The sequence below is a fragment of the Procambarus clarkii genome, chromosome 81 (genome assembly GCF_040958095.1).
Source record: "Procambarus clarkii isolate CNS0578487 chromosome 81, FALCON_Pclarkii_2.0, whole genome shotgun sequence".
Taxonomy (NCBI): Eukaryota; Metazoa; Arthropoda; class Malacostraca; order Decapoda; family Cambaridae; genus Procambarus; species Procambarus clarkii.
This window is the reverse complement of record NC_091230.1, coordinates 19,146,009-19,170,171: the sequence shown is the minus strand read 5'-3', so window position 1 is coordinate 19,170,171 and position 24,163 is coordinate 19,146,009. Positions and strand designations below refer to the sequence as shown.

The following is a 24,163-nucleotide window of genomic DNA, read 5'->3' as shown; positions in this document are numbered from 1 at the left end:
CAGGGATAAAATATACTGCTAATTGGCCAGGAAGGTATTGTGGTGGCCTTAATAACCCTGCCGCGGACGATATGGGCCAGGAGACAAACATCTCATCAAACTAAGCAAATGAAGCAAAGTGCAGCACAGTGATTGAATCCGTCAACGTGAGTGGTCTCTGTGCTTTGATGTCTTCTCTTACTCTCCACCTCACCTGTGATATATATATATATATATGTTTGTGTGTGTGTGTGTGTGTGGCGTGCACCCTTTTCCCCTATGTTCCCCACTCTTCACTCCATCTACCCTTTGACATCGTCTAGATTCCCTAGGTTCTGCCCTTCATCCCTCCCTTTGTTCACGCTTCCCACTTCTCTCAGAAAATATATTATTACCGTCACTAAAAACTCTATGGTGAAACACTCAAAATATTTCACAATTGACTGAAAATTGCATGGGGTCTCTATAATTGCTAATAAATCTGTAGAAGCATTTAACGGCCGACCCGACCAGCCTATGTCCGTCCCGTACGCCTGACCATTCCCGCTGCAAAGTATAGCTTTGTCCGTCGTTTCCTTAGTCGGTTTTGAAATATGGATTTCAAGTTTATGTCTAATCTTTCGTCATGTGGTGGCACACCGGGTGATATTCATGTTAACACCAGGAGAGCATTATGATTGTAGTGAGTATATTGTTTGTACTCGCTACAGGCACCAGGTAACTATCATGGTAATACCAGGTAACTGGTGTTACCATGTTCCCATGATAGTAACAACAGTGGATGGTAACACTATTACTGACAGCTAGCGTGGCCGCTTGTACCTAAAATTCCATTATATCCGGGTAACACCCGTCGCATCAACCGGCTTATCTATGCTTTGATTTATTATACTGACAGCTGCTGGAAGTGGTGTGTCAGGTGAGCAGGCGTGGTGTCAGGTGGTAGGAAGGAAAGGAGGTGTCAGGTAAGAGGGAGACGGGACGTAGGAGTGGTATCAGGTGGTGAAGGAAAGAGGTGCCAGGTATCAGAGAGTGTAAAGAGGCTTGATGTATCAGGCTGGAAGCATAATTATTTGAAACAGAGTGTGAAAATTAGGTGGAAGAGAGGATATGTAAATGTCAGGGGCTGTCAAGTGTGAGAGTGTTGTTTGTGAATTTATATGTACGACGTAAATACATACTCTTAGGTCAAACCCGTCGTCTGTTGTTTTTGTTTTAGATTCAGCTACTGTGAACAAAACGTTCAAAGTAACACGGGCAATGTTGAGCCCGTAGTGGACTTACCTGGCACAGGAGCGGGGCTGGAACTTTGCTTTTACCCGTCGGCACAAAGCCCTGCTGTTGACAATGTCCCGTGCTTTATACACTCTCATTTCCGTATCTAACATACTCATTTCTGTATTCCACACACAGACTTACCATGTCAGCCCATCTTCCTGGAATTCATCCCAAACGAATGCTCTTTTTCACCAGTCAATTATTATCCATTCCATACACTTTTCTTGACTTTCTTCTGAGCATTAGTTTTTTTTTATATTCACAGGCAATATGTATATTCACATATTTTTTTGTACTCACAGGCTTCCATTACATCTACCTCTTGGCCTATATTCTTTAAGGTTCTTATAATGATAAGTTAATAAACTTTAATACTCTATGTCAGCAGTAGAAATAAATGAAGCCTATAAGTATACGAATACCATTAACAAATAAGTGCTCAGAACAAAATCAGGAAAAGGTCAGATAAAGGGATTTATGTTCCCTCTTCCAAGCAATGTCCTAAAAAAATATGCATAGAATATAGACTGATATAGAATATATATAAATAAAAATATAGATTGATGGAAACTTAGCAAAATGCATACATGAGCATAAACATACACTGATGTAGACAATGAACATACTGCTGTCTGTATATTGACGTGTTCATTTGAGCAGCTGCCAGCTGCTGGTTGCTTATATAAACTTTGCGAAACTTATACGTTCTTATATTCTCACCTTATATTCCCATGTTCATTTCTGAACTTATTTTTTTAGTTAAGTTGAATATAAGGTTGCAAGTTTACATGTATAAAACTAGTATAATGGGTAATTTTCATACAAAACATCTAATTCCAGTTTATGGTAACCATTCTCACTTAGAATTTTAAGATCAAATTTATTATTTTCTTTAAAATCTTAGACTGGTAAAGTTGTCAGCGAAGTTTTTATTATAACAAATTTGTCTTGGGATTAAATCCTAAATTATTACCTGGTCTTGTGATGGTTCACAACAGTATCATAATCACTATGTTTATGTTGGGAACCACAAAATAACGATTACACGGGCACTTTAAAGCAGGGGGTCTTAACCTTTATTTTATGAATACATATCACCAATGAATTACTCAATATGTTCCCATATCTCGTTCTCCAGATTGTCGAATTCATTACCATCCAATTAGGCACCAGTATGACTTCAAAAGATGTCAATAGTTTGGTTTTACTTTACATAGAAATTGTTGGGACAGAAAAGGCGAAAGAAAGACAAAATAAGGATTTTTATCATATTCATTTATAGAAAAACGGTAAATCAGATATACTCAAGCTAGCAACAGCTAGTGAGGATTTTGCTATTGTTTTTGTGCAATCAAAACACGGAATCAAGGAAGGTGTTAAGAGCCCCTTTCCCTAAGAGTCAGGCGCATACTTGGTCACCTACTTCCAAGTAGGTGACCTACTTCACCATTCTCCACCTGGGCTGGAGATAATACAGTAGGTTATCACAGCCAAGGGAAGTCAGGTTTGATATACTTTAGGTTAACCGGCGAGCTGCTTCTGTGGCTGCAGTAATCTTGAACTAAATGCTAAGCCTGGGAATGGCTGCAGGCAACGCAACGCAATGGCTGCTTCTGTGGAGAGCCGCCATCGCGTCGTTCAGCTAAAAGAAAATTTTTTACGTGAAGTTTCCAGCTTAAGAAACTCTTCATAATGAAGGCATGCAATCACATGCGTAAGTAATAACCCCGGGTAATGACCCAAGCATATACTCGTTACTAAAGCGTTAACTTCAGCTGATGATGGCACCACACTGCCACCGTTCCTACATGGATTATTGTCACAGCTCCACATCCTGGCTGACCACCACCTTACTAATGTCACAGCTCCACATCCTGGCTGACTAAGAGCTCCGCATACTGACTGTATAACCTTTAACTCTCTTGACACATTTGATCTCCAGTCACTTAAAACTGGCCCGTAGAGATTACTCTTGAATAGAAGGTGATATGAACTACAAAGGGTCCTTTGTGACGATTGTTCAGGAGTGTGTAGTCTTTCTGATTATTATACTCCTCTCAGCACCGTAATCGTCCAGGTTTTCCGTCTCTGTGAAAACTACATGACACTGTACCATTCAGCTTCAGTAGTTGACGTGACGTTGGTCATTCTTGGTTACCTGATCAGTTTGGCTGTTGTTGTTGGTAGACCATACACATGTACTCACCTATTTGTCCTGTGTGTGTGTGTGTGTGTGCCCACTACATGCAAGAGGAAAGGATGATGTTGTTTGTTCGTCTGATCGACTAATCTGTTCCTCCAGGCAGCCCACACGATAAGTATATCAGCTTCAGCCAAGTGTACGTAGCATATAGGAATAAAACATTAATCATCTTCACGTTAAAATGATGATTTATCGGTTCTAAAAATACTGACGAAACAATAATATTTTTAGTCCTAGTGTACCATACACGTACTTTAGGACGCATTATGGAGAGGAAAATTATTTTTACTTCTGAAAATGTTCATCAATAATGACACTGATCATCAGTTTAACCAGCATCTTCTAACTGTATATTATATTTGAGGAAAATATTTTAATGCAGTTTCGCAACTGATGAGTGTTAAGCATTCTAAGGCTTTGCCAGTGGTTGGTTGGGTGATCGCTCGGAGAGCCTCGTCCTTGGTGAAGTGAACTACGATACGTTTAACAGGGTTCCTGTCCCCGGCAATATAGCACAACATGTACCTGGGTAGTGAGGCTGTTGTGGCTCGCATTATCCGTTAATTAGCTTCATTTACGTGAGAGGAAAAACGATATTCCGTCTCTGCTGTTGGGTGTCCTTGCTCTCTCTCTCTCTCTCTCTCTCTCTCTCTCTCTCTCTCTCTCTCTCTCTCTCTCTCTCTCTCTCTCTCTCTCTCTCTCTCTCTCTCTCTCTCTCTCTCTCTCCCCCCCTTGCCTACTACTCCTAATCACAAATCCGTTCCTTTAATCGTCTGACTCTCTTACCAGGCTCTAACGAACATCTGCCATCACCATTTGCACAGTGTAATGGCCTCGTTCCCTTACTGCAAAGGAACGCCATAATTTCCACAGTGAGGCTGTGCGCTACCTTTGTCGTTTTATTTACATTCGTTAGATTCTTGGCCCAAGAAATAAATTTACACGCAAAGACACATAAGAAAGCACACAATAAAGATAAGGATGGGCAGGCTGTGTCTTCCTGGCTAGAGAAGTAGGCTTGTGTAGCTGGAAGAATGTTATGTTGGGTGCTGGAGTACCCCACAGAGAGGCAGGAAGATATATCAGAGTGGAGAGAATGGAGTACTTCAAGGGTTACAACTAGGACCGCAACTATCTCATATAAGGCATTGTCGAGGACCATGAGTACATGGTCCAGCATGGATAGTAAATATATGCATTTAGTAAATATTAGAGTGGTAAATATATGTATTTAGTAAATATTAGAGTAGTAAATATATGTATTTAGTAAATATTAGAGTGGTAAATATATGAATTTAGTAAATATCAGAGTGGAAATATATATATATATATATATATATATATATATATATATATATATATATATATATATATATATATATATATATAAAGTGTGTGTTTATAGTGGTTATTGATAGATGTGCTAAGAGTGGTAGATAGATAGATATGCTAAGGGAAGTAGATATGTTCGCTAAATGCCGTAGATGCTTACAAAAATGTACCAAAAAATGATCAATCAATGCACTAGCTTCACCCTTTACTTAATATTAAATAACCTAACACTAAATAAAGTTTATATTTAATTAACTATTAATAACATTTAATTTATTTCATGTATGTTTTGTTTTGCCTGACTTTTGATCAGTTGATGTAGGATAACAGCTGATAGCTTGCAGGTTCTTTTAGTAATCTTTTATAGAGCCTAATCTTAATTAAGAGAGTGAGGTGTATTAAACAAATTTATAACCAATGAAAAACTGATAATAAGCTTATTAAATGTATCTGATTTCAAGAATACGCATCAGATGATCTGATAGAGTAATATCTTTTATTTGTCTTTGTAATGCTCGTTAAGTGACTGTCTTTCTATACCTTTCATTATCATTCTCTTCGTCTTCTCCGCTACTACCTCTCCTCCTCCTCCTCCTATCAGGCAAAACAACTTTAGGCGCTCCTTCACCAGCATTTATAATACAACATTAACCAGTCTTGTCTGAAGTTGGTATTGAAGAAATGAAAGAAAAATATCCACACGGCGATAATTTCGAGAGTAATAGTGCAAGATAACAGTGATAATTGTCGGGAAAGTTGCCAAGAGAAGTTCAGTTGCTTAGAGGTTTATGGTACATTAAAACCTAAAACTGAAAACTTGCGTTTTCTTTCTCTCACTCGGCGCTAGGCTAGGGCAACCTGTCCTCACACTCTTGAAATTTAAGCAACTTAATTTGTATACACATTCTCTTTGTAATGATCATTGGCTTCGATAGGATAGGTCGGCCTCAATAGGTTCGTGCTCTCATGATAAGGGAAAATACTGTACCTTGTACAGATAAACAAATAAAAATACGAGAACAGACTATCGGAAGGCTCATTATTTTTCCTCATTATTTCTCGACTACATTAAAGGGAAAATATGCATTTACATCATGTGTGTCATCAATGAGTATTACATAACGGAATGATGCTGCTGTGAGCAATTCAAGTCTTTACATTTTCCTTTACTTGGAAAATAAAAACAAAATTTGTTTAAAAGTGTGTAATATGATCCCACCAAATTTGTGTTTTTTAAGTCTAACATAATGTTTGGCATCGACCCTTATCATGGGTCTCTTTGTTCGTGTTTATTCACCAGTGTGTACCAATTCACCAATTACATGGGTGCTTGTAGGTCAAGCTTCAGCCACTGGGCCCCATCTGGGCTGGTCAGCTATTGTGTCATTAAACAAAAAACAAACAAATTATATATATATATATATATATATAATATATATGTCGTACCTAGTAGCCAGAACTCACTTCTCAGCCTACTATGCAAGGCCCGATTTGCCTAATAAGCCAAGTTTTCATGAATTAATTGTTTTTCGACTACCTAACCTACCTAACCTAACCTAACCTAACTTTTTCGGCTACCTAACCTAACCTAACCTATAAAGATAGGTTAGGTTAGGTTAGGTAGGGTTGGTTAGGTTCGGTCATATATCTACGTTAATTTTAACTCCAATAAAAAAAAATTGACCTCATACATAATGAAATGGGTAGCTTTATCATTTCATAAGAAAAAAATTAGAGAAAATATATTAATTCAGGAAAACTTGGCTTATTAGGCAAATTGGGCCTTGCATAGTAGGCTGAGGAGTGCGTTCTGGCTACTAGGTACGACATATATATATATATATATATATATATATATATATATATATATATATATATATATATATATATATATATATATATATATATAGGAAGAATTGAAACAGGAGTTTCCTTAAGTACTTTCATATATAATCATAAGTCTTCAGAAGGGTCTGGAGGGGAAGGTCTTGCCCCTAAAGGGGAAGGTCTTGCCCCTAGAGGGGAAGGTCTTGCCCCTAGAGGGGAAGGTCTTACGACACCATGGCGAGCATGGTGTCGGATACTATAGAAAATGGGGCCGTCGGTGCAAGATTTTGTCACCGCTGTTGTGATGTGTGTCCTCTGTGTTCCCGCCAAAATGGCCTGGTGTTTTTAAAGGGCTTTTTATGTTTTGATGGAAAAATGCGGTTTTATTATTATTATTATTATTATTATTATTATTATTATTATTATTATTATTATTATTATTATTATTATTATTGGTTATTGTACATTATAGACACTACATTTAGATATGCACGATGGAGGGATTTATATTCAACAGATCTTACGTGTATGACATAAAGATTTGGGTATCTTTTAACAGGTGTTGGAGGCGTGATGGAGGAAGGTTTTGGAGATGGCGGCGGTGTTGGAGATGACGGCGGTGTTGGAGATGGTGTGGTGGGGTGTAACTCAAGCGGGGGTCTCCGCGTCTCCCCGCAGCTGTTCCGGTGCGGCCCTGAGGAGTGTGTCTCCTGGGAGCTGCGGTGCAACGGCGTGCCTGACTGTGCTGACGGAGGCGATGAGGCTGTTAGGGAGTGTGGTGAGTATCCTGCTCCTCACACCTGTTCCTCACACCTGCTCCTCACACCTGCTCCTCACACTTGTTCCTCACACCTGCTCCTCCCTTGTCACACTTCCTTCTCCCTCTTCACACCTCATCTACTTATCTCACGCCTACTATTATTTATATTGGAATCGGTGCGACAATCATTATACCAATCCGGGGATTCGAACCTGCATTCTGGGTCACCCCAGAAGGCGTGCGTCAACCCACTGAACCACGATACGCTATAAGTAATTTAACCTGAGATCCTACTGAATTCACTTGGGATCTTGAGACACCGAGCTCATACCCAAGGGGATAGAAAGCAAGGAAAGTCCCAGGAGCTGAAGCTCAACATGTACAAACACAGCTAAGCGAAAACACACCCATCTCGCTCCATAACTAGGCGAGGACATGCATTCCACAAACAATATGAATTGTATGGATTATGCAAATTTATGTCTGTCACCTCACAGCCGAGCCTACAGCAAACCCCTAGCTGAGTACCGTAAGTCCTGTAACCCTCATTACGTCTTGAACAATTGTTGAAAATACTCTTCGCATAGGAGAAAATTATCTTCAACACAGAGGGGAAAATTCCATATTATTTAGGTTTTCCCGGCTCAAATAAACATCTGCTGATTATTATGTGATGTGCGTTTCTCACGGAGCATTCATGAGTAGTTTGTGTGATCTGGTGCGGTACCAATATTCCTTTCCTTCCTAATATGTGGTAGATGGAATTTCCGGTGACACAAAACGCGTATTACACCTGAATACACGTCGACTGTAACCTCAAGTAATAAGCATTTGCAAGCATTACTGATGATACAGATGCGTTCTTGTTGGGTTGGTGTGTAATCCGGATGGATTATGTGAAGGTATTGTCTCAGATCCAGAATTTACGACGCGAGACTAGTCAGCCAGCCAATCAGCCAGCCAACCAGCCAGTCACCCAGCCAGCCAGCCAGTCACCCAGCCAGCCAGCCAGCCAGCTAGCCAGCCAGGCAGCCAGCCAGCCAGCCAGCCAGACAATCGGTCAGTCAAGCAGCCAGTGCCGTACCACTCAAATGTTCTCCCAGAAGGAGCGTTAGTTTGGACTAACGAAGCAGGGTAGACGTAGCAAACACTGCTAAATAGAATATCAAGGGTATGTGACAATCCTAAAGAACGTACAAATATTTGAAGGAAATCAAATAAAGGAAACGCAGTGAACAACAGCAATATAACAACAAGTGTGGAAGCCAACAGTAATATAACAACAGGTGTGGCAGCCAACAGCAATATATCAACAGATGTGGCAGCCAACAGTAATATAACAACAAATATGGCAAGCAGCATCAATATAACAACAGCTATGTCTGGCAATAGGAATGGAACAACATTTGTACCACACCAGTAATGGAACAACAGCTGTACTACACAACAACAATGGAACAACAGCTGTACCCTACAGCAACACTAGAATAAAAGCTGTTCCACGCAGAAACAATACTTATAAAGGGACCAGGGAGGGTTTGTGAGAGACACAGTGGTATAGGGATATTGTATCAAAGAGAGTAAATGAAAAATAGTCACGTATTGAATCAGTGAATAAAATAGCCTATGAAAATTTAACAAAAAGCATCACCGAACAGCCATGATAGGCTAGAGAGCGCGGTAAATTACGGTAAACTGGGGTAACCACTAGACCGTGCAGGCTGAATGCGAATTAATACAGGAATCAGAGGTAATGGGAGAAAGCAATAAAGGAGGAATAAGAGGGAGAAAAACAGAAATGGGTTAAGCGAAGTGGAAAACTAATAAACAGGTGGCCGGAGGCAACTGGCAACTGCGCCAGGGAAGGAAACAATGGAGTTGGTCGGCGCGTGACCGCTGTTTACGGCAGAATATAATTCGCCTGAATATTACAGGTGCGTGCAATGGTAGATAGTCTTCTTGGGCAGCTTCCTCTTTGCCCTTGTCTAGGATACTGCTCTCACATCTGGGGCAGATCCCCATTTTCTTACATTCGTGAGAGATCACGATTACATTCGTGTATCATTTGTTCATTTTATTTTTTGTCGAGGATTTCCACCTTATGTTTTATTTGACATCTTTGATCTACTTTTTGGTCAAAAACTGTTTGGGAATATTTACTTTTGAGAGTCGAGTAATTTTATTTATTTTACAATCTTATTCACTGCTGAGATAGCGAATTTTACCATTCTATTGACTTATTCTAAAATTAATTCATATTATTATGCGCTATGATTGAATGATTCAGTTTTAAATGTATTCTTTTTGTGGTTGTATAAAGTTACATTTTTGTTTTTCTCATTTTATCACGGGGGAACGGTCAGTGCCCGGGGCCACAATCACGCTGCACCCTGGCACGCCGCCTACGTTCAGAATCTAACAATAAACAGCTTTTGGAAATGTTGAATTCAAGGTAAAGTGGCTTCATTACCCCGTCTCTAGTTGATACCTGAATTGGTATACTTAGGTGAACTGAATTGAGTTATGAGAAACGTAGACGGTAATGGTCATTCGTGCTTGTAAGATTGACTATTGAGTATGGTCTCTTACACGCACACACACACACACAGGCGGGATCCAAGAGTCAATGCTCGATCCTGCAAGCACAAATAGGTGAGTACACACACACACACACACATAAACACACACACACACACACATACACACACACACACACACACACACACACACACACACATACACACACACACACACACACACACACACACACACACACACACACACACACACACACACACACACACACACACATAGGTTGAAATACACACAATATTCAGAGGTTGAAAATGGGAAACAGTTTCACGGAAAACGAAAAGGAAATGTGTGAGACATTAAACGAAAAGTTCTAAAGTGTGTTTGTACAAAATGAAATCTTCAGAGAACGAGACCAATAAGAATTCCATAGAACTACATATAGTACATAGAGGTGTCTAGAGACGAACTGAAAAAAAATGCTTAAGGAGCTAAGTAAGAACAAAGCAGTTGACCTAGATGGAGTTTCACCATGGGTTCTGAAAGACAGTGCACCTGAGCTCAGCATTCCACTTCAACTGATTTTCAGGCATCCCTGTGTACAGGAGTCGTAAATGATGTGTGGAAAAAGGCTAATATAGTTCCAATCTACAAACGTGGCAACAGTGAAAATCCCCTCAATTATAGACCTGTATCATTGACAAGTGTAACAGTCATAAGTTTTTGTTATTGGGTAGTAAGTGTTATTTTCTGATCGAGTATGCCTCCGAGTTACAGAAAATGGTTGTTATTCCCATCAAACTCTGCTTTGATCTTTGCCTCAGACAGCTTAGGGAAGGCGTCTTGGAGGTATCTGAAGGCTGGCGACTCATGAAACAATGGGTCACAGCTCCGGTAGCCCTCAGGTACCTTTCATGACGTCTTGCCTAAGCTGTCTTATGTAGATGTCAAAGTAAAGTTTGAAGGAGGAATAATAGCCATTGTCTATGCTTTGAAATCCTAAGCAATCAGAAAATAACAATACGCAGGAACAAAAACTGACACAGTGTTATTGTACGACACTACGTACAGGAGCTAGCACTCTGCCCTTTATGCATATCTAAGCGAGTACATGCACTTTAGTACACAAACAAACTGAATTTATCAATACACTGAAGAATAACCGAACCTAAAATAATATTTGTTGAGGCTTCTTATTCCATCACATGCCGCGGACCGTATGATAGGTGTTGTAAGCCTAGCAACCTGAACGAGGGTTATTAAGGCCATCACAAGAGCTTACCAAGTATATTTTACACGTAAACAAACATATAGGTAAACAAGAGTATATATATACACTGAGATACGGTACACTCCTCGGTGATATCGTGAGCTAGTCACCTTTGTCTCTTCAGTTCAAATGTTTATTTCGGGGTTAAAAAGAAGAAAAAAATGGAGAAATATTCCTGGCTTGGAACTGTAATTAAATGCTATTTTATCTGTATGCTAATGGGAACCCAATATAAAACATTTATTTTTCTTCTCTGAGGAAAAATTGAAGTGGAATTTACATGAGAGTAAATGTGAAAAGGAGACTGACCGACGAAGCTTTTTGCGATGCTCGTAACGCTGACGAAAAAGTCCAGACATGGAAGCAATTTGCAGTTGAATAGATTCTGAAAATCTCTGTACACTTGTGTGTGCCTCTCTGAGTGTATGTATTTGTGAGGATGTGAGTGTAGTACGGTGTGTATCGTGTACATGTATCTGTATGCGTGTGTGAAAGTATATATTCATATGTGTGTGCTGTTTCACACGCATACAAACCAGGTGTGTCATAAGACTTATCATCTATCCTTCTTTACGTCTTCTACCCCAGCTGTGCCAACACCACCACCACCACTTCCCAAGGGCCTCTTGCCCTATCCGGAACCAGCTGCCCATCCATCACCTCTGCTTCTCCCTCCTCCTTTACCAGCTGTTTTTCCCCCGTCAGCGATGGCGCTTTGAAGCTGTCCCTCCACTTCCTCCATGCAACAACAACTCCATATTACCCCAACATGGAAAAAGAAAACTGAAGTTATTGTCGACTGAACAACGCACATGCAAGGTGAGCGAGTTCGTACTCATGGGTTAACGGACACGGGTAATTTCGTGCACAATGCGGTTCGCCAAACAATTCTTGTATTAAATCTTACCTAACCGAACCCACTCCGGTCTAACCTTACCGATTCTAACCTAATCCCATCTAACCTAGTATAACACTATCTAGCCTCACTGAACGGCATATACAGCTTTAACTATTAGAAAACAAGCGAACCATGTGTTCGAGTTTACTGTCTCTCGCATCAACATGTTGATCAATTCTCTGTGGCATTTAACATGTGACCTGATGGTACTGTTGCTAAATATAGGCTCTTTTTGATATTAATTTAGCTATTCACATATGTTTTTAGCGTCGTTGAATCATAATATGTTTTGTATTCAGTAGCCTACAGTCGGTTCAAATTTGTTGAATAAATTACTACGACGGTGTTGATATATTTTCAGCTTTGATTTGTTTACTGAGCCACTTTAGAGTATTACGAAATCTGAATCGAAATTTCATTTGCGTGGGCAATAATCACTTGAGTTGTGACCATACTAATAAACTAACTATCGGGACTATATTCAGGAATTGACCGACAACTTCGTTCGTAACCTCATATAGCGACTTCCTTCGTGACCTTAATTTGTGATATCATTCGTGACCTCAGTTCGTATCTTTACGATTAAGTACTGAAGTAAGAACAGTCACTCAATTAAGAATAACCACTACAAATTTAAGAATGTGGATCAAATTAGGAAATTCCCGCGTTGGAACTCCTGCCAGTGGCAATATGTGTTCGGGCTCTAGCATGCTTTTTCTATGTACTTCCCAAGGCTACGGAAAAGTACATTTATGTATATAGAGAGACATCCAGGGCAGAGACTTGTCAAATAAATATAGGAGAATAATAGATATAAATTATAAACTCCTAAAGACTAGTGGGGGGAGGGGTAGGGAGATTGCAATATTTAAAAATATTAGTAAATAAATATTGGAACGTTCGGAGGTGCCTTGTAAACAACCATAGAGGGATGGAAGTCCATTACGGGCTCACCACAGACCGTGCTACTTGGAACGTGTGTTCCTAGTAGCTGAATCTAAGACAACAGCAACAAATAGAGGGACGCTTAGTAGGCTCTTGATCAATCTGGTGTCCGGGTCGAGAGGTACGTCATCTTCTTGATGGTACGTGTACCGAGAAGTACCCTTGTGATTCTGATGGAATTATATGTTATTGAAATCTGTTGCTTCTATAATAAATGACTTATAATATATATATATATATATATATATATATATATATATATATATATATATATATATATATATATATAATGTCATTTCTATCTCGTCTGAAAATCGAATCCGGGAACCCTGATTGTGAGTCGAGGACGATGCCAACTGCTTTCACAGTGTATATTGGAATAATATTTGACTCTATCCTTATGGTGAAAGAAATAGGAAAAACTTGTTTGCCATTAGTATCGTGTCCTCCCAGAGCTTTAAATAAATATTAATTAAAAAAAAATATAAATGTGTTAAATTTCAAGCTCCGTCTTTAGAAAGTAAGATTAGCCACTTAAGAAAGATTAACCCCCTTAATTAAGATTAACCTTTTAAGAGGTAAGATTAACCACACAAGTACGACTAAACTACTTGTTGCATTCTGGCTTTAAAATTTAAAATATAGATATGTTAATTACCAATGAAGGTTTGGTGCTTCAAGTTATCACAGGTATTGAGTTACCTCATCTAATCAATATTATATGTGATCAATTTATCGTTGATTTGAATAGAACTGTGAGTGCATGTCGTTCTCTCGATCTGCCACTCCGTCATAAATGCAACTGTGTTCCAAAACCAGAAACATGTGTACAGAGAACGATGCATAGACAATCTCAATATTACGGTGCTTATATCTTTTACTAATTAGTAAATTCCGTAACACTTGTGACACAGGACGCATTGTACAAGTGTTATGGGGTGTTGGTGTGTTAATTAATATAAGGTGGTAATAGTGATTGGGGTTGCCTTAATGACTCTCACCGGGGCGTTTACTGCCTCTAATCTCGGAGGATGATTTTGGCAATTGAGAATTCATTTTCAAATTCGGAAATGGACGTAAAATGTACAGCCAAAAGTATCGTTGATAGGTATTGTTGAGTACTACGTATCAAGTAGTACTCAAGTAGACGTATTTGCCCTTCTCCTCCCCCCCCTCTCTATTATTCTAGTAGATACATGTACCCTCCCTCATCCTAGTACCTAGCATGTCGCTAACAGATCACCATAAAACTGTCACTTTTTCCTCGCAGTACTGACAGGAAGAGTGTCATGCCTGAGCACTTAGGCTTTCCTATAATTGCACCGACGGGTGTTACCCGCAGAATTATTAAAGTAATTACCAGGCAAGTACCTCTTTTTCGAGACTGGGGATGCAAAGGGGGATATCATTTAATTAAACTTCAGCTCTTCCCCCATCTTCACTGACTACCCTTCCTTGGGATTACACACGGCTAAGTCGTCGTTGATACGTCTGGTTCCCAGTGGGTATAGTATAACGTTTAACGTGTAACGTGTATAACGTGTTTAACGTGTATAACGTGTAACGTTTAAATACGTTGAATCAACGTCATGAGCGTTGATTCAACGTTGTAAACGTTATTAATGTAGATTCAACGTTGTTAATGTTATTAATATTGATCCAACGTTTGTTAATGTTATTAATGTTGATTTTAACGTTGAATTAACGCTATTAACCCTGATTTAACCTTGCCTCTGGATGTTGTGGCCACTGGGTAGCTATTTTTCCCTGCTTTATTGTGATTATTCATAGGATGACTAACTGCAGTGTAAGGAACAGACGGGTTTATATATGCTGAGTTTACCTTGTTCTGTTCTTCATTAATTTTTGGTTATCCAAACGCGAAAACTTAATTTCTGTGATTATAAAAGGCATTTATATTGCACTAAATCATTTTTCTTATTTGTTTATTTGTTTTGACTTGTTAAATTCCAAAGGATTTAATTAGCAACGGCATTAGTTCTAAAATAAGAGGTTAATTAGTTTCTTTGTTTAACTTTGAACTCGTCAAGAAGTTCTCGGAGAAAGCAGCGTTTCTTCTTGAAAACTATCTGATCGAACATTGAACTAATATATATATATATATATATATATATATATATATATATATATATATATATATATATATATCTCTTTCGCACCCACACACATTTCGTCTTCCTCGAGTATAGTCTTCGAAAGAGTTTAGTGGAAAACTCTTGAGTGATCTCTTGGGGCGTCTTTCTGTACAGATGAGAACAAATTAATTGCATTTTAGTTTAATTTTGTGAAGCCTCTCAACATAGGTTTAGAGGAATTTCTGTGAGTATTTTCTGCAGCTTTTCTGGATCATCTTTCTCTCTCCCGTCCTTTTTTATTTAAGCAAGACTTAGGTGCATTGGGAAGTGTGCTAAACCCTTCATCTGGTCGGTTGACTTGATTTCACTTGTATCTACGTGCTGAGCAAGTATGTTCCAAACGCGAGTTAGCGTAGGAATGAATGATCGCTGATGGCGTGAAGTGCTTGAGACAGGCACAACCAGCATGAGGCTGGATATCCTTTAGAACCTTCAGATGGATAACCTTTAGAACATTTGCCTTGTATATAACAGTAATTACTCTCACTCTCTGTCTGTCTGTCTGTCTGTCTGTCTGTCTGTCTGTCTGTCTGTCTGTCTGTCTGTCTGTCTGTCTCTCTGTCTCTCTGTCTCTCTGTCTCTCTGTCGCTCTGTCTCTGTCTCTCTCTCTCTCTCTCTCTCTCTCTCTCTCTCTCTCTCTCTCTCTCTCTCTCTCTCTCTCTCTCTCTCTCTCTCTCTCTCTCTCTCTCTCTCTCTGTATATCAAAGAACTGTCGTTACAAATCGGAAGCTTATTTTAAGCCCATTGTTCCAAAATAATGTTTTTGTGTTTACCTTTGAAAGGAGTTAACAATAAAATTCACAACTCGACTAGCAGTTTGTGTTTCCACTTTAAATATAATTTTAGTATAATTTTACAAAGTACCAACAAATTTGCTTCCATAGCGTTCTGATCAAGGTGCATTTCGTGTGAAAATTGGTGGACTAAAAAAAACAGTGTTTCGGGGTGGGGGGGGGGGAGGTATGGTGTGTGTGTGTGTGTGTATACTCACCTATTTGTGCCAGCATTGACTTGGATCAGATCATGTGATCATGTGTGTGATCATGGATCATGTGTGTGTGTGTGTGAAAGAGAGAGACGGTGAGGATTAAAGGCAATTTGGCATGAATGGTAATTGAGTGAAGACAGTTGGTATGGGGAGAGGGAGAAGAGAGAGGGGAAGGTGAGGGAAGAGATACCCGGATATTGCCGGACACTAAATCCAGTATTCCAAATATTGGAGTAAACCGCTCAACAAATGAAAAACAAAATCCAAAATTACAAAACTTTTCCAGAAATTCCATCACAATACAACAGATCAAACGCTCACTATTCTTAATTAGGTGCTTCCCGGGTAATCTATTTGTCACTATTTTCGCCAAAAATTAAAAATGAAATTTTTGTCTTTTCAGGAAAGATTAATTATCTTGTCATAGAAACATTGTTCTGTCCAGTGAAAAAGCGTAAATTTGAGCTGTCTTGAGTATCAATACTTGGAAACGTTGGTGTATGTGCTAGCAACGAGAAAGGAATTGAAAGTTGTTGAGAAATGATAGAACCAAGAAGAACGGATTGGAAAATGGAAAATAAATAAGTGTTAAGTGATAGACAATGGACCAATTATGCTGAGATTTAATTAGGACTTGATATTATTATTATTATTATTATTATTATTATTATTATTATTATTATTATTATTAAATGATATAATAATAAATAAAATTGCGCAATATCATGGAAAGCATTTTGGCAACAGACTGACGCCCAAAATTTCAACAATAAATAGTCTTGTAAATGATTGGCTAAGGCTAATAAAGTTCATTAATATTAAATAAAAATACCCTGCCTTTCAACAGAAAAATATACAGAACCATTCCAGTTCTAGCTTGTAAACTTTTCAGTAAACTTCAACAAGTGACGAATCAAAAATAATTATAATAACAAGAATAAACAATAATAATGATACAAGAATAAAAATTATATTAATAATTAGAATAAAATGTAAAATTATATTTTGTTTACATGATGAAGACGGGAGCTCTAGTTAATTATCACACACCGTTGATTTGTTAGGCTGTAAACAGGGCACGTGTTGTCTTGATGCTAATTGCCTCAAAACTTAATTCTTTTCAGCCACGTCTAATACAAGTAGTTTTAATTGAACAAAATATAGATGCTGCTTTTTATAGGTTTCATTTAATTTGTACATTGAGAGGTATCTCGCACAGATCACTACATTGATTACCTCTGTTATGGATGTAGTCTCTGAAAAAAAACAGATATTCCATATTACTAGGCTAGTATTTTCACCCGCGCGCGCACACACACAGGACAAACGGACATAAAAACACCCTTTCGAAATATATACAAGCGCTAGTATATATCTTTAACTTTGTAAAACATAACAGCCAAATTGTGAAGGGTCTTAGATGTGCTACAAGGCTAGTGGCGTTAATTGGAAGTCAAGGCTACATGCCCGGGGGAATATGTCAGCACCTTCAAGCACCAGAGGAAAGAAAATTGCCATCGGGTGACTGAGTAAACAACTTCACGGTAATTAACAAAAATTAAATGATACAAACATTCGCTTGAGTTTGAAGATTGTATAACATAATGATTGTATTTCAAGTGAATTATTGTATTTCATACAACATAATTATTCTATTACACATATTATACTTATATATGCTGATTTTATTACATATAACAGCCCATCAGTTTAAGTAGTACTTACAGTAACGATGAGCACCATCATACATATATTGACGTAAAAAAACAATTAGATAGAAATTAGTACTATTGAATTTGTGCTAGCCGAAAAATTTTGTTGTATTTCCTGCAAACAAACCCTAACCTAACCAAACCATTATTGGCCTAATACACTCTATCTAAGGCCTAATAAAATACTTATATGCGCTATACTAGGCCTAGGAATATTTAAGTTTGTTTTTAGCTTAATTTTTGTCGTGTTCTATAAAGGAAATAGTACCAAATTCTACCATCTAATTGTCTATTACCTCTATGTATGAACGATGGTTCACATAATTACAAAAGGTACTATTAAAAATGGAGGATGGGTTAAATATAACACACCGATTGTATTACATATACTTCTTACTTATTGTGGTACAAATAACAAAGTTTATTTATGTAAAGATTAAAATTGTTCAGAACGTTAATGTATTCCTCAGGGATACGTAGTGTAAAAGCTTGCGTAAAATCATTTTTAAGGGCACTGATTGGAGTTAATATTTTTAATATGTCAAAAGTAACGTGAGCAAGAGAATAATAAGCTAGGGTAGTTAAAAGTCTCAGTCTCAGTCTCTCTCTCTCTCTCTCTCTCTCTCTCTCTCTCTCTCTCTCTCTCTCTCTCTCTCTCTCTCTCTCTCTCTCTCTCTCTCTCTCTCTCTCTCTCTCTCTCTCTCTCTCTCTCTCTCTCTCTCTTTCATAGAACATGTAGTATACAAATGAAAAACGGGCAAGTCTACCGGGCAAACACACCACAATTTGAGACTGGTGCCTGATAGATCTGTGAGCCAGTGGGACGGCAGCTCGTGGCAGGAGAGTATTCCAGTCCTGGGGGAGAAAGGGGGTGGACATGGTTCCTTTTTGACATCTTTTTTTAAAGTTGCGTCTTTCGCTGCTATGGCAAAGTTTGATGTAGAGAAAATTTATGTTAATTTTGCCAAGTTCAGTAAAATATCTGAATAATACTGGAAGGAAACAATAAGTTGACATTTTTGTTTTCAAAACTATTTTAGCCAGATGGTAGGCGGCGGCCAGTGCAAAAATCGTCTTGGGGTGTTAGTATGTGACCTGTTCTCTCTCTTGAGTTGCGGCGAGCCACACTCGACCGCAACACCGATCTTCAAAAAATGCAATTCAAACCACCTTGAACGGAAATGATATTTCATCTCTCTTCGTCAGAGAGGGTACAACAGTAATATATATATATATATATATATATATATATATATATATATATATATATATATATATATATATATATATATATATATATATATATATATATTACAGAATAAACCCAGTATCAGTATATTATACTGTATATATGTAATACACTGATGCTGGGTTTATTCTGTCAGTAAGATAAAAAATGCCAACTTTAACTTTACATCAGCAATCTTCTTGGTGAATCCTTTTATCCCTCGGAGCCCTCCATGCCATGTATTTTTTAAGGTCATCTCCCCCTCCCTTTTACCAACAAAATAATCTCAGCCTCTGCCAGTTTTGCATGTATTATGTCCAAGACTCTGATGGTGTTTTTCCGCCGTGCTTTTCCATAATTATATTTCATCTCCCTCAAACATAATCTTTGAGAGGCTTTTATGGAACATTTTGAGTGATCTCTTCGTTAATTCTCTTAAAGCCTATCTCCATAATTTTGCAGAAATTTCTGTATGTATTGTCCTGACGTTTACGAAGTCATCTCGGGACTTATGTTTTTTAAAACCTTTGTCTGGCTTATTTTTTCCGGTGTTTGCTTTGGACATTTACTCTACTTCTCAGGATTAATTAACGTGTTTATTTTAATATTTGGTAGGATTTTATTATTTTTGACTAGCCTGATGATTTTATAGATCTCATTTAAGCACACCAGGTCGCTGTTCAAGATATATTATAGGCTTTTTCAATCATTTTCATTTATGTCTTGAGGTCTTTCCTGTGGCAGTAAGGGCGTTGGAAAACGGGGCCAGCATTCATCTAAGATTTGTGTCCACTTCTGAAATCTGTATATGTTTTCTCGATCGTTGCGGCTTAGTTTTATTCAAAGTTTCTGACCTTGATAACGCTGCTAGGTCGTCCTCAACCCATATGGCGTTTTGAGCACGGGAGGAAATAATAGATGGCGATTATAGTCATGTATGCAAACTAAGTGGCCATGATCCAGGAAATATGTAGAGGTTTCGTAAGTTGACACTTAAGTGATTGATGAATCCTGACTGTGGCGGTTAACTTGTAGGTCCAACGATATCCATGATTAGCTTTAGATGATTAGCTGGATATGAGACCATATCCAGGCCGTGAGGATAACCCGGTGTCGCAGCGTCTAATAGTGTATATACATAAACATCGTCCTTAAGTGTGCTACGCATTAATGCCTTGAGGCATTGAGGAGGCATCCTCATGGTTCAAAGCATCGCTCTAAGAAAGACATCACGAGCCCTAACGAGATATGTAGAGCGCCCCTCAGCTTTCGTAGTGAAAGGGTAAGAGGCAGGACCAAACAAGTGAAGCTCAATACCAGCTAGCGCAATTAGGTAGTTAGAGTATGATGTGTCTGACATGCTGGACAATAGCATTTCGGCAAAGACGTCTCAAGTGATTGTGTTACAATAGCATTTCGGCAAAGACGTCTCAAGTGATTGTGTTACAATAGCATTTCGGCAAAGACGTCTCAAGTGATTGTGTTTCGGAAACACTTGAATGTTTATCAATTTTCGCTTCTAAAGTAACTTGGACATGTTTATGGGTAAACTCTCCATGACAGAGCGGATAGGGTCAACTCGTGTAAACTTTTCTCGTTAAATTCTCAGTCTTCTAGTTGGCTCGTTAAACCGGCTCGCCGAGCACGTTACCAGACATTAATATGATTAATGGAGCTATACTTTGGCATTGTTACCTAAATGCATTTCACTCGGTCAAAGGAGTTCGATTTAGACTTGAAAGAGACATTGACAACGACGATTATTTAACCTAGACGTTTGAGGTCGCACGTAAAGGTCTTGGGAGACACAAGCGCTCACACACACACACACACACACACACACACACACACACACACACACACACACACACACACACACACACACACACACACACACATATATATATATATATATATATATATATATATATATAAAACTTGTGTTTTTGAGTAAACAGGGTGTAAAGTCAAACATGAGCGCTGTATAAAGGCTAAAATTCTTTATTAAATAATAAAGCAATCCTTAATATAGCATTGTGAGATATGCAATGTCTATAAGGACCGGAGATACCTCCCTCGATCGCCTGAAAACATACCCAGTTGCTCTGGGTAAGTTTTGTGTTATATGGGCATGGTATATGAATATTATAGCATACCCATACCATTAATCTCCTAATATATCACTTTTTTGTCACAGAATCGACCAAATCATTAAAAATGGATCTTATTTGTTAAAATTAAAGCACCACAATATTGATGTGTTATATTCGCGGCCTCAATAGTTCATGCGAGTTTCTTTGGCACGTACGTTTGTGGTTAGGCAAAATAGTTGCCTTTTTTACGGAGTGGTAAGTCAAGAGAATGGGCTGTGATTGGTCCGATGGTGGACTCATCCCGTTCTCTCGAGTTTCCACTACGGACATCAAAATGGTGTACTAAAACACCTGAACCTATAATCTACTCAAGCTACCCACGGATATAAAACGTGAATGTTTGTGAGCCGCTATGATTTATAGTACATCATGTTTTGTCCGTTGGGAATGATATTCATCATGATGAATAGGACTAGGAGACAAAAAAAAGTGGAGCAAGAACTAGAATGAAAATCCACAATGCAAACTTCCATACAAGCCAATAATATAATTCCTGAAATTTATTAGAACTATTAAAATATGTAAAGTATAATTAAAGTTATTACTGTGAAACTGCATTTTAACTTGCTGATGTTTATATCAGCATTACTGTTATATAATACCCTATGTATTGAACTGAAAATACTGATACTTCAAAATATAATTTTTGCTTTTTATATTATATCTACGGTTGAATTACTGAAATGAAATCGACACTTGGTTAAGGTTGCCAGGTGCAAACTGAGCGTAGAGGTTGGATATGTTACGTCCGCGATAAATGTATTTGGGAATCCGATTACAGCATTAAATGGAACCCCGTATCAGTGGTGGGATTTTGTACTTTTTTTTATGTTTTGACAGTAACTCGTGATTTATTACACACACTCTCACACACTCACACTCAAACACACACACACACACACACACACACACACACACACACACACACACACACGCACACACACACACACACACACACACACACACACACACACACCCACGCACATACACGCACACACAAAAAATTTGAGTATATATATATATATATATATATATATATATATATATATATATATATATATATATTTATATATATATATATATATATATATATATATTTATATATATATATATATATATATATATATATATTTATATATATATATATATATATATATATATGAATATTTATTGTACAAGATTACATGATTGCAAAATATGGCCTTAACACATACACTACACAACCAATACAAGTAAAATGAAAAACACGCCAATGGAAAACATTGATAAATGTTAGACAGATTCGATCACTGTTGCAAGTCAAACACTTCTTCGAACTCCTCCGAAGTTGGACTCGTGCCCAAGATGCAACAGGCATTTTCCCTCTGAATCGCGACACAGAGGTGCTGGAACAAGAAACTTTTCGCTCTCTGGTCTTTTGTAGGCCGATCAACTTGTCCCCCTCAATTCCTTCAGGAACTTCAATGCACATTTTCCCCACACACCGAGAAGGGTCTCCGAACCTATCGGAACAAAGGTGTAGCAGTGTGTCAGACCTTAGTATTTGATGGTTTTCTGCGATTACCTTTATATATATATATATATATATATATATATACAGTATAGGAAAGGAAAATATAATTTTTTTGTAGCTACTAGACGAGCTTATCTCTCATCTCGTAGCTTCACGTATTGAACTTTTATGTTATTGAACTTTGGTGTTAAGATTCTTTGCGGCCAACGTTCTGTTCCTATGCCCAGTTACGCTGTTTGTATTAATATGTAAGGACAGAGTCAAGAGACAGAAAATACATTTTCTTCTTCATCTTTCTGCTCCTCTTGAGTTTACATTTTGTTTCCTTCTACATTTTTCAAGATGAAACTGATGTATACTTTGCAGCGACGTCGATTATTGGTTCCACCGGTAAATTGCTTTCCAATAGAGGCACCGAGGCCGACGGCCATAATACAATTGGCTGGGGTAGAGGAAGGATGGTTTTTGCCTCATTTCGAGTCACTGAAGGAAGACTTAGCGCTATCGTTGAGCGTCCTAGTGTCTGTTTGTGTGTGTGTGTGTACTCACCTAGTTGTACTCACCTAGTTGTGCTTGCGGGGGTTGAGCTCTGGCTCTTTGGTCCCGCCTCTCAACCGTCAATCAACAGGTGTACAGATTCCTGAGCCTATTGGGCTCTAAACTTCTTTAGAGCTCCTCCTCCTGTGTGTGTGTGTGTGTGTGTTGTTGCTCTAGAGTCCGTGTGTTGGTGTCGTGCTTGTTTCTGAGTGTGTGGAGCTTGCTGTTTGTGCTAGTGTGTGTTGGTGTGTCCTAGTCGTGCGTGCGACTGAGTGTGTGTGTTATTCAGTGTTTGTGGTCGTATATTTTTCCACTTACGGTCTTGTACCGTTAAAATGAACGTCCTTGTTTTCCAGGATTATGGGAAGCTGTTCTTGCCAACTAATCATTTACGATGTGTGTGTGTGTGTGTGTGTGTGTGTGTGTGTGTGTGTGTGTGTGTGTGTGTGTGTGTGTGTGTGTGAATAAACACTCTTATTTGTATGAATAATACTATCAAATCTACAATAATACTATCAAATCTACAATAATACTATCAAATCTACAATAATACTATCAAATCTACAATAATACTGTCAAATCTACAATAATACTGTCAAATCTACAATAATACTATCAAATCTACAATAATACTATCAAATCTACAATAATACTATCAAATCTACAATAATACTGTCAAATCTACAATAATACTGTCAAATCTACAATAATACTGTCAAATCTACAATAATACTATCAAATCTACAATAATACTATCAAATCTACAATAATACTATCAAATCTACAATAATACTGTCAAATCTACAATAATACTGTCAAATCTACAATAATACTATCAAATCTACAATAATA

The 24,163-nt window shown here is 38.1% G+C and overlaps 1 protein-coding gene across 8 annotated transcripts in view; it reads left to right on the top strand.

Moving 5' to 3' along the window:
- The window catches only part of LOC123773049 (G-protein coupled receptor GRL101), a 119,334-nt gene that overhangs the window by 12,335 nt on the left and 82,836 nt on the right, over window positions 1-24,163 (top strand). For 7 of the 8 annotated variants that reach the window (XM_069315260.1, XM_069315256.1, XM_069315257.1 and 4 more), the window contains one exon: window positions 7,179-7,397. In XM_069315260.1, coding sequence (XP_069171361.1) covers window positions 7,179-7,397 — 219 coding nt within the window. Of the gene's footprint in view, window positions 1-7,178; window positions 7,398-11,769; window positions 12,001-24,163 lie in introns of those variants that run through there. The other variant, XM_069315261.1, reaches the window with a different exon arrangement.